Source organism: Macaca nemestrina, chromosome 4 (genome assembly GCF_043159975.1).
Source record: "Macaca nemestrina isolate mMacNem1 chromosome 4, mMacNem.hap1, whole genome shotgun sequence".
Lineage (NCBI taxonomy): Eukaryota > Metazoa > Chordata > Mammalia > Primates > Cercopithecidae > Macaca > Macaca nemestrina.
This window is the reverse complement of record NC_092128.1, coordinates 174,232,224-174,245,139: the sequence shown is the minus strand read 5'-3', so window position 1 is coordinate 174,245,139 and position 12,916 is coordinate 174,232,224. Positions and strand designations below refer to the sequence as shown.

At 43.6% G+C, this 12,916-nt stretch overlaps 1 protein-coding gene across 18 annotated transcripts in view; it reads left to right on the top strand.

Moving 5' to 3' along the window:
• LOC105472738 (TIAM Rac1 associated GEF 1) overlaps positions 1-12,916 on the top strand; it is a 443,930-nt gene that overhangs the window by 411,830 nt on the left and 19,184 nt on the right. For all 18 annotated transcript variants that reach the window (XM_071095586.1, XM_071095584.1, XM_071095597.1 and 15 more), the window contains 3 exons: positions 3,615-3,723; positions 9,034-9,213; positions 9,301-9,419. In XM_071095586.1, coding sequence (XP_070951687.1) covers positions 3,615-3,723; positions 9,034-9,213; positions 9,301-9,419 — 408 coding nt within the window. The remainder of the gene's footprint in view (positions 1-3,614; positions 3,724-9,033; positions 9,214-9,300; positions 9,420-12,916) is intronic.

Genomic DNA, 12,916 nt, shown 5'->3' with positions numbered 1-12,916 from the left:
GATATAATTTCAGACTTACAGAAAAGTTTTTTTTTTTTTTTTTTTTTTTTTTGAGACGGAGTCTTGCTCTGTGCCCCAGGCTGGAGTGCAGTGGCGCGATCTCGGCTCACTGCAAGCTCCGCCTCCCCGGGTTCACGCCATTCTCCTGCCTCAGCCTCCCGAGTAGCTGGGACTACAGGCGCCCGCCACCTCGCCCGGCTAATTTTCTTGTATTTTTAGTAGAGACGGGGTTTCACCGTGTTAGCCAGGATGGTCTCGATCTCCTGACCTCGTGATCCGCCCGTCTCAGCCTCCCAAAGTGCTGGGATTACAGGCTTGAGCCACCGCGCCCGGCCAGAAAAGTTAAAAGAATAGTGCAAAGAATTCCTGAATACCCTTCATCTAGATTCCCCAAATGGTAACATTGGGCTACATTTGCTTTATTCTTTCTTCCCCTCCCTGTCTCCTATGCGCATGTGTATCTATATGTGCATGTGTGTACATTATGCATGTATGGTGTGTCTATGTGTACATATAAAGTGTTTTCTTCCTAAACCATCTAAGAGAAGGTTGTAGGCACAATATATCTTTCACCCTGAATACTCCATATAGTTCATTTTTGTATTCAAAAATTGCTTCTTGGTGGTTAATACTCTTCATTCGAAATAGTTAGGTTCCTTGTAGTGATATGTTTTCTAAATTAGTAAATTAATAATTTGCACAGTAGAACATGTGATGTGGCCCGGTAGTTAGATAAACAGAAAAGCTGCTTAATAAAAATGGATGTATTCTGGAGGCCAGGGTTGGTTAAAAAATGGATATAGATGTACTTTAAAATATTGTTTTAACCTAACGTAGCTAATATTCATTAGTAAGTCTTTTGCTGTGGGACTGGTTCTTTGAGTTTGGGTCCAGTTCATCACTAAAAGGATTCACAAGAAGGAGACTTTGGGTAACAGAACTTTGATATGAACTTGAGTGTACTGAGATCAGTGTTATTCTAGGGAGGGGCTGGTACGTTGCTTCTTTTAGCTACAGGTGGAGCTTCTCAAATCTGAAAATCTGAAATCTGAACTGCTGTATCAGCAACTTTTTGAGTACCCACATGATGCTCAAAAGAAATGGCCATTGGAGCATTCTGGATTTTCAATTTTTGATGCTCAACCAGTAAATATAATGTAGATATTCCCAAATCTGAAAAAATACGAAATCTAAAATACTTCTGGTCCCAAGCATTTTGGATCAAGGATACCAAACCTGTACTTCCATACTCAACAGTCACTCTTCTCAATTCCACGTAAGCGGGACCCTCTTCATAGACCTTCACTTGGCTGCTTACAGCACAATCTGATTGTCTCCATTCCATCTGTAAGGCGAGATGGCTGATGGGCACTGAGCGTGCCTACCTGCGGGATTCTCTCCGGGCTCTCTGAGTTGGTTTCCACACAGTCGCTGTTTGCTCCCAAACCTACTGCTGTCGATTTCCACAATTGCTGCCCTTTTTAAAATTATCATTGTCAGCCGGGCGCGGTGGCTCACGCCTGTAATCCCAGCACTTTGGGAGGCCGAGGCGGGCGGATCACGAGGTCAGGAGATCCAGACCATCCTGGCTAACACAGTGAAACGCCATCTCTACTAAAAAATACAAAACATTAGCCGGGTGAGGTGGCGGGGGCCTGTAGTCCCAGCTACTCGGGAGGCTGAGGCAGGAGAATGGCGTGAACCCGGGAGGCGGAGCTTGCAGTGAGCCGAGATCGCGCCACTGCACTCCAGCCTGGGCGACAGAGTGAGACTCCATCTCAAAAAAGAAACTAAAAAAAAAAATTCCTCATTGTATATTTGACAAAAAAGAAAAAAGAAAAACTTGTTAAAATCTTCAAACTGAGTTGCATAGAGCATTAGTCTCAGGTAGTATCAGAAGAAAATAATTAGTTCTGATGTTAAGTAAGTTTTGATAAAAATTTTCATTTGGAAATTTGCAATGTACATCAGCCTGTGAGAAGCGTTCTTAAGTCCTGCAGAACAGAAACATTGGGGAAGTGCAGTCTTTGTGTATAAACCCCTCATACGTGTGTGCACTGTGTTCCCTGATAATCATAAGGCAGGAGGAATAAGAGAATACGTTAATGTTTTATCTGTAGTTATGGTAGGGTAAATAGACACTTAGTAAATATTAAGTTAAACAAATGAATGGCTTTAGGATGGCTAAAGGGAGGGGTTACATTTAGCATACTTTCTTCCACAACTGTTTTTTTGCTTAATTCTTGAGTATGACTCTGTATTAGTTAATTTTCACATTGCTGTGAAGAAATACCTGAGACTGAGTAATTTGTAAAGAAAAAGAGGTTTAATGGATTCACAGTTCCACATGGCTGGAGAGGCCTCAGGAGGAGCAAAGTCACGTCTTACATGGTGGCAGGCAAGAGAGCATGTGCAAGGGAACTGCCCTTTATAAAAACCATCAGATCTCATGAGACTTATTCGCTATCGTGGGAACAGCACAGGAAAAACCTGCCTCCATTATTCAGTTACTTCCCACAACATATGGGGACTATAGGAGCTACACTTCAAGGTAAGATTTGGTTGAGGACACAGCCAAACCATATCAGGCTCCAAGGATAACTGTCCCTCTCAAAGTCCGACGGCAGTACCGAGGGTACTCCTGCTGACACCCTCCACGCTAGGGTAGAGATTTGGGGAGGACTTGGAAAGTAAAGGAGAAAAAGGAGAACATGCAAGAAGAGAAGTGAGGCCTCTACCAATTACGTGTGGTTTAAAATAAACTTTTTTTTTTTTTTTGTCATGGAGAGACTGTCAGTGTTCATTAGATAAATTGCATTTTGGGGAACCTAGTTCGTTACTCAAATTCAAAACCTTATTTCTTTGCTTGAAGTCTGCCTTTTAATTCTAAGCCTCGATAAACTAAATAAGGCCTCTCTGAACAAGACTCTTTCAGTGTGAAACTCGCAGATGTTTTTCTGAGGAGATACATATATATATATGTATATATAGTATGTGGGATGCAAAGTATCCTGTCAGGCATAGTAAAATCTTAATGAGAAGGCCTCTACTGAGTTGTGAACTACTGGGACAGGGCAGACAGGCTGGGGAGATGATACTGATTTCCATAGTTGAGCGTGTTTCTTCTTTTAATATTGCTTATGTTCTTAGCCGCTAGAGGAGAGGGTGGTTGTGGAAGGCATGAAGATAGCGATCAGAGGAACGTGTTCTACTTCGGGAGCAGGGGGTATGAGCATTTCCTGCCTTTATTTAGTTTGCCAGCAGGAGCTAATGAGAGAATTGAGATTTCTGATTTTTCCAAAATATATACTTTCTCATCAACATTCAAACAGCCTAGATAGGTTATTAAAAGACACAGACCTGGAAAACCAGGGACATCTCCCTTGTAAATACTAAGAAGACAAAGTCCAACACCTTGTACACAAACCTGTACGTGCACATACTTTGTAATGGGCAATTTTAGGGCCTTTGATAACAAAGAAAGGCTCTGACAGGCACGGAAGGTGTTGATTGGTGGGGTGAGCCAGGCAGATGTGAGCTCCCTGCCATAACCTGCTGATATTTCCAGTGGAGGAAGGAAACAAACCAACTCTGCCTTTTCTCATCAAATCCAGAAAGTGCTGTTCTCTCTGGGGGGATCGTTCCTGTATTATGCTGACCGCTTCAAGCTCTACAGTGCCTTCTGCGCCAGCCACACAAAAGTTCCCAAGGTCCTGGTGAAAGGTAAGGCCTCTGAGGATGTGGAGGTGGGGGTGTGCTGCTTCTCAGTTGTGTGGCTGACAGTGGTTGGGGGCTTTTGGACAGAAATCTAAGAGTCATTGATTGCCAGATAGATGTTCCAGCAAGCCACTGATAGGGGTGCTGAACAATGCAATGTGTTCTTTTTGTTTTTTTTTTCTTCTTCTTTTTGAGACAGAGTCTCACTGTTGCCCAGGCTGGAGTGCAGTGGCACGATCTCAGCTCACTGCAACCTCCACCTCCCAGGTTCAAGTGATTCTCCTGCCTCAGCCTCCCGAGTTGCTGGGATTACAGACATGCACCACCACACCTGGCTAATTTTTGTATTTTTAGCAGAGATGGGGTTTCGCCATGTTGGCCAGGCTGGTCTCGAACACTTGACCTCAGGTAATCCACCTGCCTCGGCTTCCCAAAGTGCTGGGATTACAGGTGTGAGCCACTGCTCCATGCCTTTTTTTTGAGACAGTCTTGCTCTCTCACTCGGGCTGGAGTGCAGTGGCGCAATCTCGGCTCACTGCAACCTCCACCTCCCAGGTCAAGTGATTCTCCTGCCTCAGCCTCCTGAGTAGCTGGGACTACAGGCACCTGCCACCACACCTGGCTAATTTTTGTATTTTTTGGTAGAGATGGGGTTTCACCATGTTGGCCAGACTGGTCTTAAATTCCTGACCTCAAGTGATCTGCCCACCTCAGCCTCCCACAGTGCTGGGATTACAGGCATGAGCCACCACACCTGGCCAATATCTTGAATTAATGATTTTGTCAGTTTTCTTGTAATGAAAGTTTTACCTTGCTATTTGGGGCCAGAATTGATGGGTCATTTTGCAGTTATGTAAAAATGTAGGGAGTTTAGAAATTCCCTGCTTTATTTCTGTTTTTCATTAGTTTCGATTATAACCTACCACACTTCATAACTAAGTCCTCACTTCATGTTGTTGGTAGGTTCTTGGAAACTGTGACTTTTAAGTGACACGATGTGCAGCAGGTCCCCAACTAATGTATTCTGTTCAACATCATTTCACTATAATGTTGATGAGGAAGAAAATTGGTTTCATTATATGTCATTTTGCATAAAGTTGCAGTTTCTAAGAACTTACTGACTACATTAAGTGAGGACTTACTGTATACCTTTTTGTGGAGTTACATCTTTCCTTCACCTACTTTTGTTCCTAGGAGTGTGATAACAGCTCCCAAAAGCACTTCTAGAGTTGTCTCAGTTATCCTTGAAAATTCTTGCATTTGTGGTTTATTTTTGTGCAGGACAAAGTAGAATTTTTATATTGGCAAGCTGCTTTTTCTTAAGTATTCTGAGAAGACGGTGGAACATTCTGAGAGTCTCCAGAAAGTGGTTATGTCTCCATAGTTCAGCATATGGTGGTTTTTGATGGTAAAAGGATTAAGGAAACATTTTCTTGGCAAACAGTAGCACCAACAGAAAGTTTGATTTCAAAGAATCTCTGGAAATCAGCTTGCTGTTCCTTAACACTTGACTGTAGCTGCCAAGTAAACAGCTGCTGATCAGGTCCCCAGATATGTAAATAATGTTCTTGTGTTGTGTTTATGTTTGCTACCAAAGAGAACTAGCTTGACTTAATTTAAAACCTATTATAGGAAGTATTAGCACAATACAGATCTCTGAGTAACAATGAGCCTGCCCCAGATAAAAACAGTCTTAATGGTAGTGGTGATCTGTGCAACAGAGTTCTGGTGGAACCTCAAATGAAAAGGGGACCTGGGATTCTCCTTGTCATGCTGCCTGACCTTTCCCGTGTGCTGTGTTGGGCATATGGCTCTACGTGTGCAGTGTGTTTCTTTTACAACCTTTATTGAATGCTAATTGTTATGAGATTGTTAAAGTAACAATTTTAGAGTGCTTTGCTCCACAGTGAAATGATATACCCACCTCAGCCCTTGAGCAATTTGTGTTATTTTTAATCACTCAATTAGATTAAATTCTGCCCCCATGGATTGTTTCTTAATTCAATAAGAAAAATATTATATTATCTTTCAAAACTATCCCTTAAAACAGTGGGTATGACCCATATTTTTCTTTTTTTCTTTTTTTTTTTTCCTGAGATGGAGTCACTCTGTCACCCAGGCTGGAGCGCAGTGGTGTGATCTCAGCTCACTGCAACCTCTGCCTCCCGGGTTCAAGTGATTCTCCTGCCTCAGCCTCCTGAGTAGCTGGGACTACAGATGCACACCACCATGCCCAGCTAATTTTTGTATTTTCAGTACAGATGGGGTCTCACCATGTTGGCCAGGCTGGTCTTGAGCTCCTGACCTCAGGTGATCCGCCCACCTTGGCTTCCCGGAGTGCTAGGATTACAGGTGTGATCCACTGTGCCCAGCCGACCCATATTTTTCTAATTGTCTAATGATCCTAGAGGGTCGGGATAACTTTGAGAACAACAAAGTGCATGTTCATGTTCATCACGGACTCACAGCTGGACTGGAGGAGTGATGCTCCCGTACCGCACCAAGCGCTGTGAACCGTGCACTCTTTTGCTCTGATACGGAATTCAGTTGATGGGTGAAATACCCACAGGCATATTTTTGGACATGAATATTTTGTTGGGGAAGAGTTCCCAGGTCCCTTCTAGACGTGGCCCTAGATGCGGGATGCCCCACAAAATCCATTGCTTCCCCATATTCTGGCCCCAAGCCTGGCCCAGCCCTTCTGTCACATGGGGCTAGTCGGCCACTTTCCCCAGTGCCTTTCTCTTCAGGAATTTGTGCTTTGGAGAGACAAGAAATGATGCCAACAAGAAATGATTGCTCTTAATGGGGCTTAATGGGGATTACAAGATTGTGGTCTTATGAGGTCTTCCCCCATGATTGCTGTTTTTTAAAATTAAAGACAGGGCCAGGTGCGGTGGCTCACGCCTGTAATCCCAGCCCTTTGGGAGGCTGAGGCAGGCAGATTGTTTGAGGTCAGGAGTTGGAGACCAGCCTAACCAACATGGTGAAACCCCATCTCTGCTAAAAATACAAAAAAAAAAAAAAAAAATTAGCCAGACATGATGGTGCATGCCTGTAGTCCCAGCTACTCGGGAGGGTGAGGCAGGAGAATCGCTTGAACTCGGGAGGTGGAGGTTGCAGTGATCCACAATGTGCCATCGCACTCTATCCTGGGTGACAGATTGAGACTCCGTCTCAGGAAAAAAAAAAGAATCATGTTCTGATACCCTTTTATAGCATCTTTAGTCTTAGCTCATACCCCTAACCACTGGGGATGCAAAGATATTTTTATTAGACAGTTTAAAAGTTTAATATTTATTTTAAACTTTCTAATAAAATCTATAAATATCATTAAACTTTTAAATTTTTATATTTTAAGCTTTCTAATAAAATATATATATCAGTAAACTTAAATTTCTATATTTTAAACTTTCTAATATATGTGTGTGTGTTTATATATATATTTAAAAAATTATATATACACTTCCCCTGTTTTTTGCAGGGAGAGGGTATTTATTTATTGAAGAGATTTTTGAGTTCCCGTAACATTCCAGGTGCTGTTACGAAAAGTATCGAGTCATTGGAGTGCCATGTAAAATTTCCAATGGAGGAAAGTCATCCAGATGAATATTTAGGTTCTGAATGTGAAGAATGTGCTTTTTCCAATGTTGATTGTGTTCATTTATTGGTTTATCATAAAAGGTACTACTCAGGCATAGCCAAATGGAGAGGTAATTGGGCGAAGTATGGGGCAAGGGTGTGTGGTTTCTGCGCCCATGCTGGCCGTGCCACACCCCTACATGCTCGCCAACCCAGAGGCAGTGTGTGTCCACTGTTACATTGCTTGGATACATTGTTTCTTCCTCTTCCCATATTTTGCCCTCCCCCCGACATTCCTTTGTACCTGGAAGGCATTAGCCATGGCTTCCTATCAGCCCCTGCCAGGTACCTCTGTCTGGGGCCCACAACCCCCCAGGGCTGCTTCCCAAACCAGCTGGGGCACAGAGGAAGGAGGCAAGGCTGGTGAGGAAAGTGCTGCCTGAGTTGCATCAGATCAGATCGCACAGACGCTAAGGTGGTGCCACCGAGTTAACTTCGAGCAGATCACTGTGGGAGAGCCTGCCTCTGTCTCCTTCACCGGCACTGCGAGGTGCTGCTGCTTCTGCGTCTGCTTGCCATTCTTTTTAATTTTCAATCTTTTTTTATTTTTTTATTTTTTGGAGACAGAGTCTCCCTCTGTCACCCAGGCTGGAGTGCAGTGGCGCGATCTCGGCTCTCTGCAACCTCCGCCTCCCGGGTTCAAGTGATTCTCCTGCCTCCGCCTCCTGAGTAGCTGGGATTACGAGCGCCTGCCACCAGCCCGGCTAATGTTTTTGTATTTTTAGTAGAGATGAGATTTCAGCAGGTTGGCCAGGCTGGTTTCAAACTCCTGACCTCAAGTGATCCACCCGCCTCGGCCTCCCAAACTGCTAGGATTACATTCATGAGCCACTGCGCCTGGCCTGCTTGCCTTTTTCAAAAGAGGTTTTTCCAGCAGTGAAATGCTTGAAAGATTAGGAAAACTAGGGTAAGGAGTGTTCAGAATATAGCTTTATCCTTATTTTCGGATGACAAAGCCAACAGCTCAGGGGATGGATGATTACCAGTTTGTCACTCAGAGTTCCCAAGAGGCAGGGGCACCCCATGCCATGCGGGCCAGATGAGGACCTGCAGGGTCAGTCAGGAGGCAGAGGGAGCGAGCGGAAGATGTGGTCAAGAGCCTTTCTTGGGGTTTCTGAGGGAAGGAACTGGGGAGGCCGGGCTCTGGGGTGCACTCAAAGCCAAGATGTCTGCTCCCCACCCTGAGATGATTAGGACGGGAATGGTGGCCCAGGGTATAAGAGCCTCAGAGAGGAGGTGACAGTGTGTGGGGACTCTATAAAAGGCACATTTCCTGGCAAGTCTTTTACTATCTCCAGACACTGACCAGTGTGGGTGGGGCAGTCTGCCCATGGACCGTAAAGCCCCAGGTGTCAAAACATCAGGATAAAAAAAACATGTGTAATAGGAGGAGGATAAAGAGCAGCCGCTGGAAATCCGGGTGTCTGCAGTCTACACTCCGTCATCCTGTAACTCATCAGGCTTCTCCCCACTCTACCCCAACACATAAATACGTAGATCTGACTGCCTGTGGTCTCCCTGACAGCCCTCCCCTACCTTTCCCTCTTCCTGCCACCCACTCTCTGCTCAGTCCTGCAAAAAGCCACCTCGGAGTCACGGAGGAAGGGAGGGAAATTGTGGGAAGGGAGTCACGTGGGCGTTCCACCCCAGTGACCTGTGTTTAAACCCTGCCAGCCAAGACAGACACGGCTTTCAAGGCGTTCTTGGATGCCCAGAACCCGAAGCAGCAGCACTCATCCACGCTCGAGTCGTACCTCATCAAGCCCATCCAGAGGATCCTCAAGTACCCACTTCTGCTCAGGGAGCTGTTCGCCCTGACCGATGCCGAGAGCGAGGAGCACTACCACCTGGACGGTAGGCCTCGGCCTGGGACCCCGGCAGACCTGAGTCTCCGTGAGGGTCTCTAAATAGCTTCTCATTTCACGGCCTGTTTTCTTCCAGTGGCCATTAAGACCATGAACAAGGTTGCCAGTCACATCAATGAGATGCAGAAAATCCATGAAGAGTTTGGGGCTGTGTTTGACCAGCTGATCGCTGAACAGACTGGTGAGAAAAAAGAGGTGAGGGTCCCCATCTTCTCAGGACACATCTGTCAGGAAAGCCGAGTTTGAGTTTGCTTTTTTTTTTTTTTTTTCCTTTTTTAAAAAAAGGTGTTACTTATAAAGTAAAACAGTTAGGATGCTGTTGTTTTTCTTAGTGGAACATCTGTGCTTTATCCGAGGCTGCAATGTGAATTTTCTTCCTCAGCTGGACTGTTTCTTCCTGTAGGAAATCTTTTCCTGATGTTCAGCTCCTCACCCTGGGGATCTCTGGCTTTATTCTGTGTTAAGTGTGAAAGTGAACTTCCATTACCACAATCTGGGCTATTTCTAGAAGTGTCATTAAAGCCCAGGGCTCTCCCTCCAGAGATTAGAATGACACAGGCACATAGTGGGTGCTCAATAAATAGTTGTCAAAGGAATAAAAATTTCAGATGACTCTGAATCGGATCTACCCAAAAACCTGCCTGGAAGAGCAGTGGCAGGAACAGATACACCTGAGACAGACTGAAGGTGAGCTAAAAGTGGTGCCTGAGTCATTAAGAAGCTCTTACCTGAATAAAAGTTTGTTGCCAACACAGAGAAGTGGTAGATGTTTGAGATGCATGGAGAAGTTAATTGCTCTGATCTGATGAGTTATACAGTACATGTATCAAAGCATCGCTGTGTACCCCTGAATACATACAATTATTATTTTTCAATTAAAAAAGCCAGTAATACTTAGAGGAATTGTAGGGATATGATATATGTTAACATTCATCAATGCCTCTGTACGCTCAGATTCAACTAGAATATTAGACTCAGTTTTTCTTTCTACCTTAAAAAAGATAAAATGTGGGAAGGAACCTAGAGGAAAAACACTTGCTGTGACTAGCAGCAGGGTTAAAAGCGTGTGGGTGGGACGAAGTTTGGTTGTTTAGTGTAGACTAGAGAAAGCACCTCATCTCCAGAGATATTAAAGGCCATTATCCAGGCTCATTTTTTTTGTCCTTAATGAAACAAAACAAGTTTTCAGGCTGTTAAAGAATAATTTTCTGAAAGAGGTAAAATGATGATATCTCATAATTTATTTTACTCATAAGATGTGGGGGACCCAGGCAGGTGTTGTAAAAGTTCATTGGAAAAGTCACAATTACACAGGTTTATATATGGAGTGAAGAAATGTTGAGATGAATTGTAAATGAGACAAAGCTGGTTTTTCCACAGCTGGAGGAAATCAGCTAGGCCAGTGTCAGACTGGACAGAATTTACACATCTCTGTTACCTACACCTTACAGAGAGTTGCACAGGCTCTCAAAGACAGTATACAGTCAGAATCTGATAGCCCAGGAAGGTGTGCTGTAGAGGATGTGTAGTTTTCAACTGAAACACAATTTTGTTTTTACATAACAAGCAGAGCATGAGCATGTTCTCAGACTACTTGGCAGATAATTTAATCTATCAGTATAGAAAAGATGAAGGTTGCCCCCCTGGACTGAGTTCTCACTTTCTTATAAAACTTTATAAGAAGAAAAAAATGATGCTTATTAAAAAAAAGGGCAAAATACAGAAAAAGGCAAGAAGAAAACTATGGTTTCAAGACATAGAACTTACCATATTTTGGTGTTGATTTTGATTGTTTTTAATATCTATGTATATGTTTAGTTATATCTTGAAGGTAATTTTATACCTTGATTTTATGTTGATCAGAGAATTTTAATGCTTTTTTTAATTGACTAATATGAATAATACTGCAAACTTTTTTTATTATAAGAAGTCCTCCTCTCCTTTGGTTTATTTCATTCTAACAGAAGCGCATTTTACTGGTAAAGGCCATGGAAGTGAACATCTTCATTACATCGTATTATATTTTCTTTATATGCCAAATTAATTATTGAATTTTAATGACCTTGGGAGCAAATGACCATGATGCTAAAGATTAGAAGGCGAGATGGATAGTGGGTTACAAAGAATTTAGGAAAAAAAGATGAATATGATCAAAAGTCAGAGACTATTAAAGGAAATATGGCTTCAGTGAAACTGGAAGTCCTTTAAAATGAAATTCTGACACGTAAGAAATCTTTCCAGTGAGGAACAAAGCCATACAGTGCTATACAAAGTATTTTTTGTGGGCTGAGATTGTAAAAAGAAATATGCAAAAGATGGAAGGAGGGACACTGGCTGAGTACCAGGACTGAAGAGGAGGAAAATCCTACTTTTACCAGGAGGTGCAAAGCCCAGAGAATTTCTGGCTTGGAAAAGATGCCAAAGAGAGCAAGAGAAGATATTGTTATGGCAGGATAAGACAAACGAACAGGAAATAGACCCCCAGTGGGAATCAATTACTCAAAGGCAGTTGATCACTCAAGTCTCAGGCCCCATTTCATCTCTTTCTTCCATTGAGGAGAACGGCCTTTAAACTGGAAAGGATGCAGCAGCCTCAGTGCCGTAAGAACAAAACCCTAGGGAGAATGAGTCTTGGGAAATAGGATAGTCTATGCCGAGATCAGTGACAATTCTACTCCACTGCTCTCAGCAGTATATTGGAAGAATTACGGATACTGAGGCAGGTGATTGTGGAGGTACCCAAATTATATTCAGATTTTCACAAAAGCAATTCCTGAACTCCTGATCCTTGTGGTTCCCTCTTAGTGGCAATATGAAGTAACAGCCTAGAATGGATTGATGAAGTTTGTAAACAGGAATAGGAACATTTATCAGTATCTGCTGGTACCAGCAGGTTTATTGTGAAACGTTAACATTCTAGGAACGCAGGGTACCTGAATCCTGTCTTCAGCCAATATTCCTTAAGATATCTCTGAAGGCAAGTAGGTTTATAGAGAACAAAGCTGGCAAAGAAACAGCTTTTTGATGAAACTGGGTCTTCAACCTCATACCTCCATGTTAAACTCTGGGGAGTTGGGCTAAGGAATCCCTTTGGCTTAACTAGGAGGAAGAAGAATGCAAGAGGGCATTTCCCCTTAAAAGAAGTCCTTAAAAATGCTGGCTCAGTAGGGCATCCCAGTCTTTAGGAAGGTAGAGGCCTCCCAGCAGAACTCTCTCTTGGGGTTTGGGAGGAAGATTCAGAAGGGAACCAGGGGAAGCCGCAGGGAGAGGCTGTGGCCAGAGGGAGCACCCTGACCCCCTATTCCACTTGCCGTGTGAAGCTTGTCCAGAGAGAAACCTTGTGCACAGGCACAGCATCAGCCCATTTTAAGTTGTGTAACAAGTAACTTAAAATCTCAGTGGTTCTCTACAACAAATATTTATCTCAAATGTGGCTTTGTAGGTCAACCAAGGTTTGGTTTCTCTTGGTTAGCTCCAGTTCTGAAGGTTCTGGTGTGCCCCTTGTCTCTTCCTTCCAGGATCCAGGCTGAAGCAGCAGTGGCTGTCTTGGGCAAGTCCTTCCCATGGCTGGAAGGTGGGCGTTAAGTCAAATGCCTACACCCAAAGTCATCTGGGCAGTGATGTATGTACCCTGCCTAGTCTAGTGGGAGGTGCTGGAAAATCACATGGCAGAAGGTACAGATAATGTAATT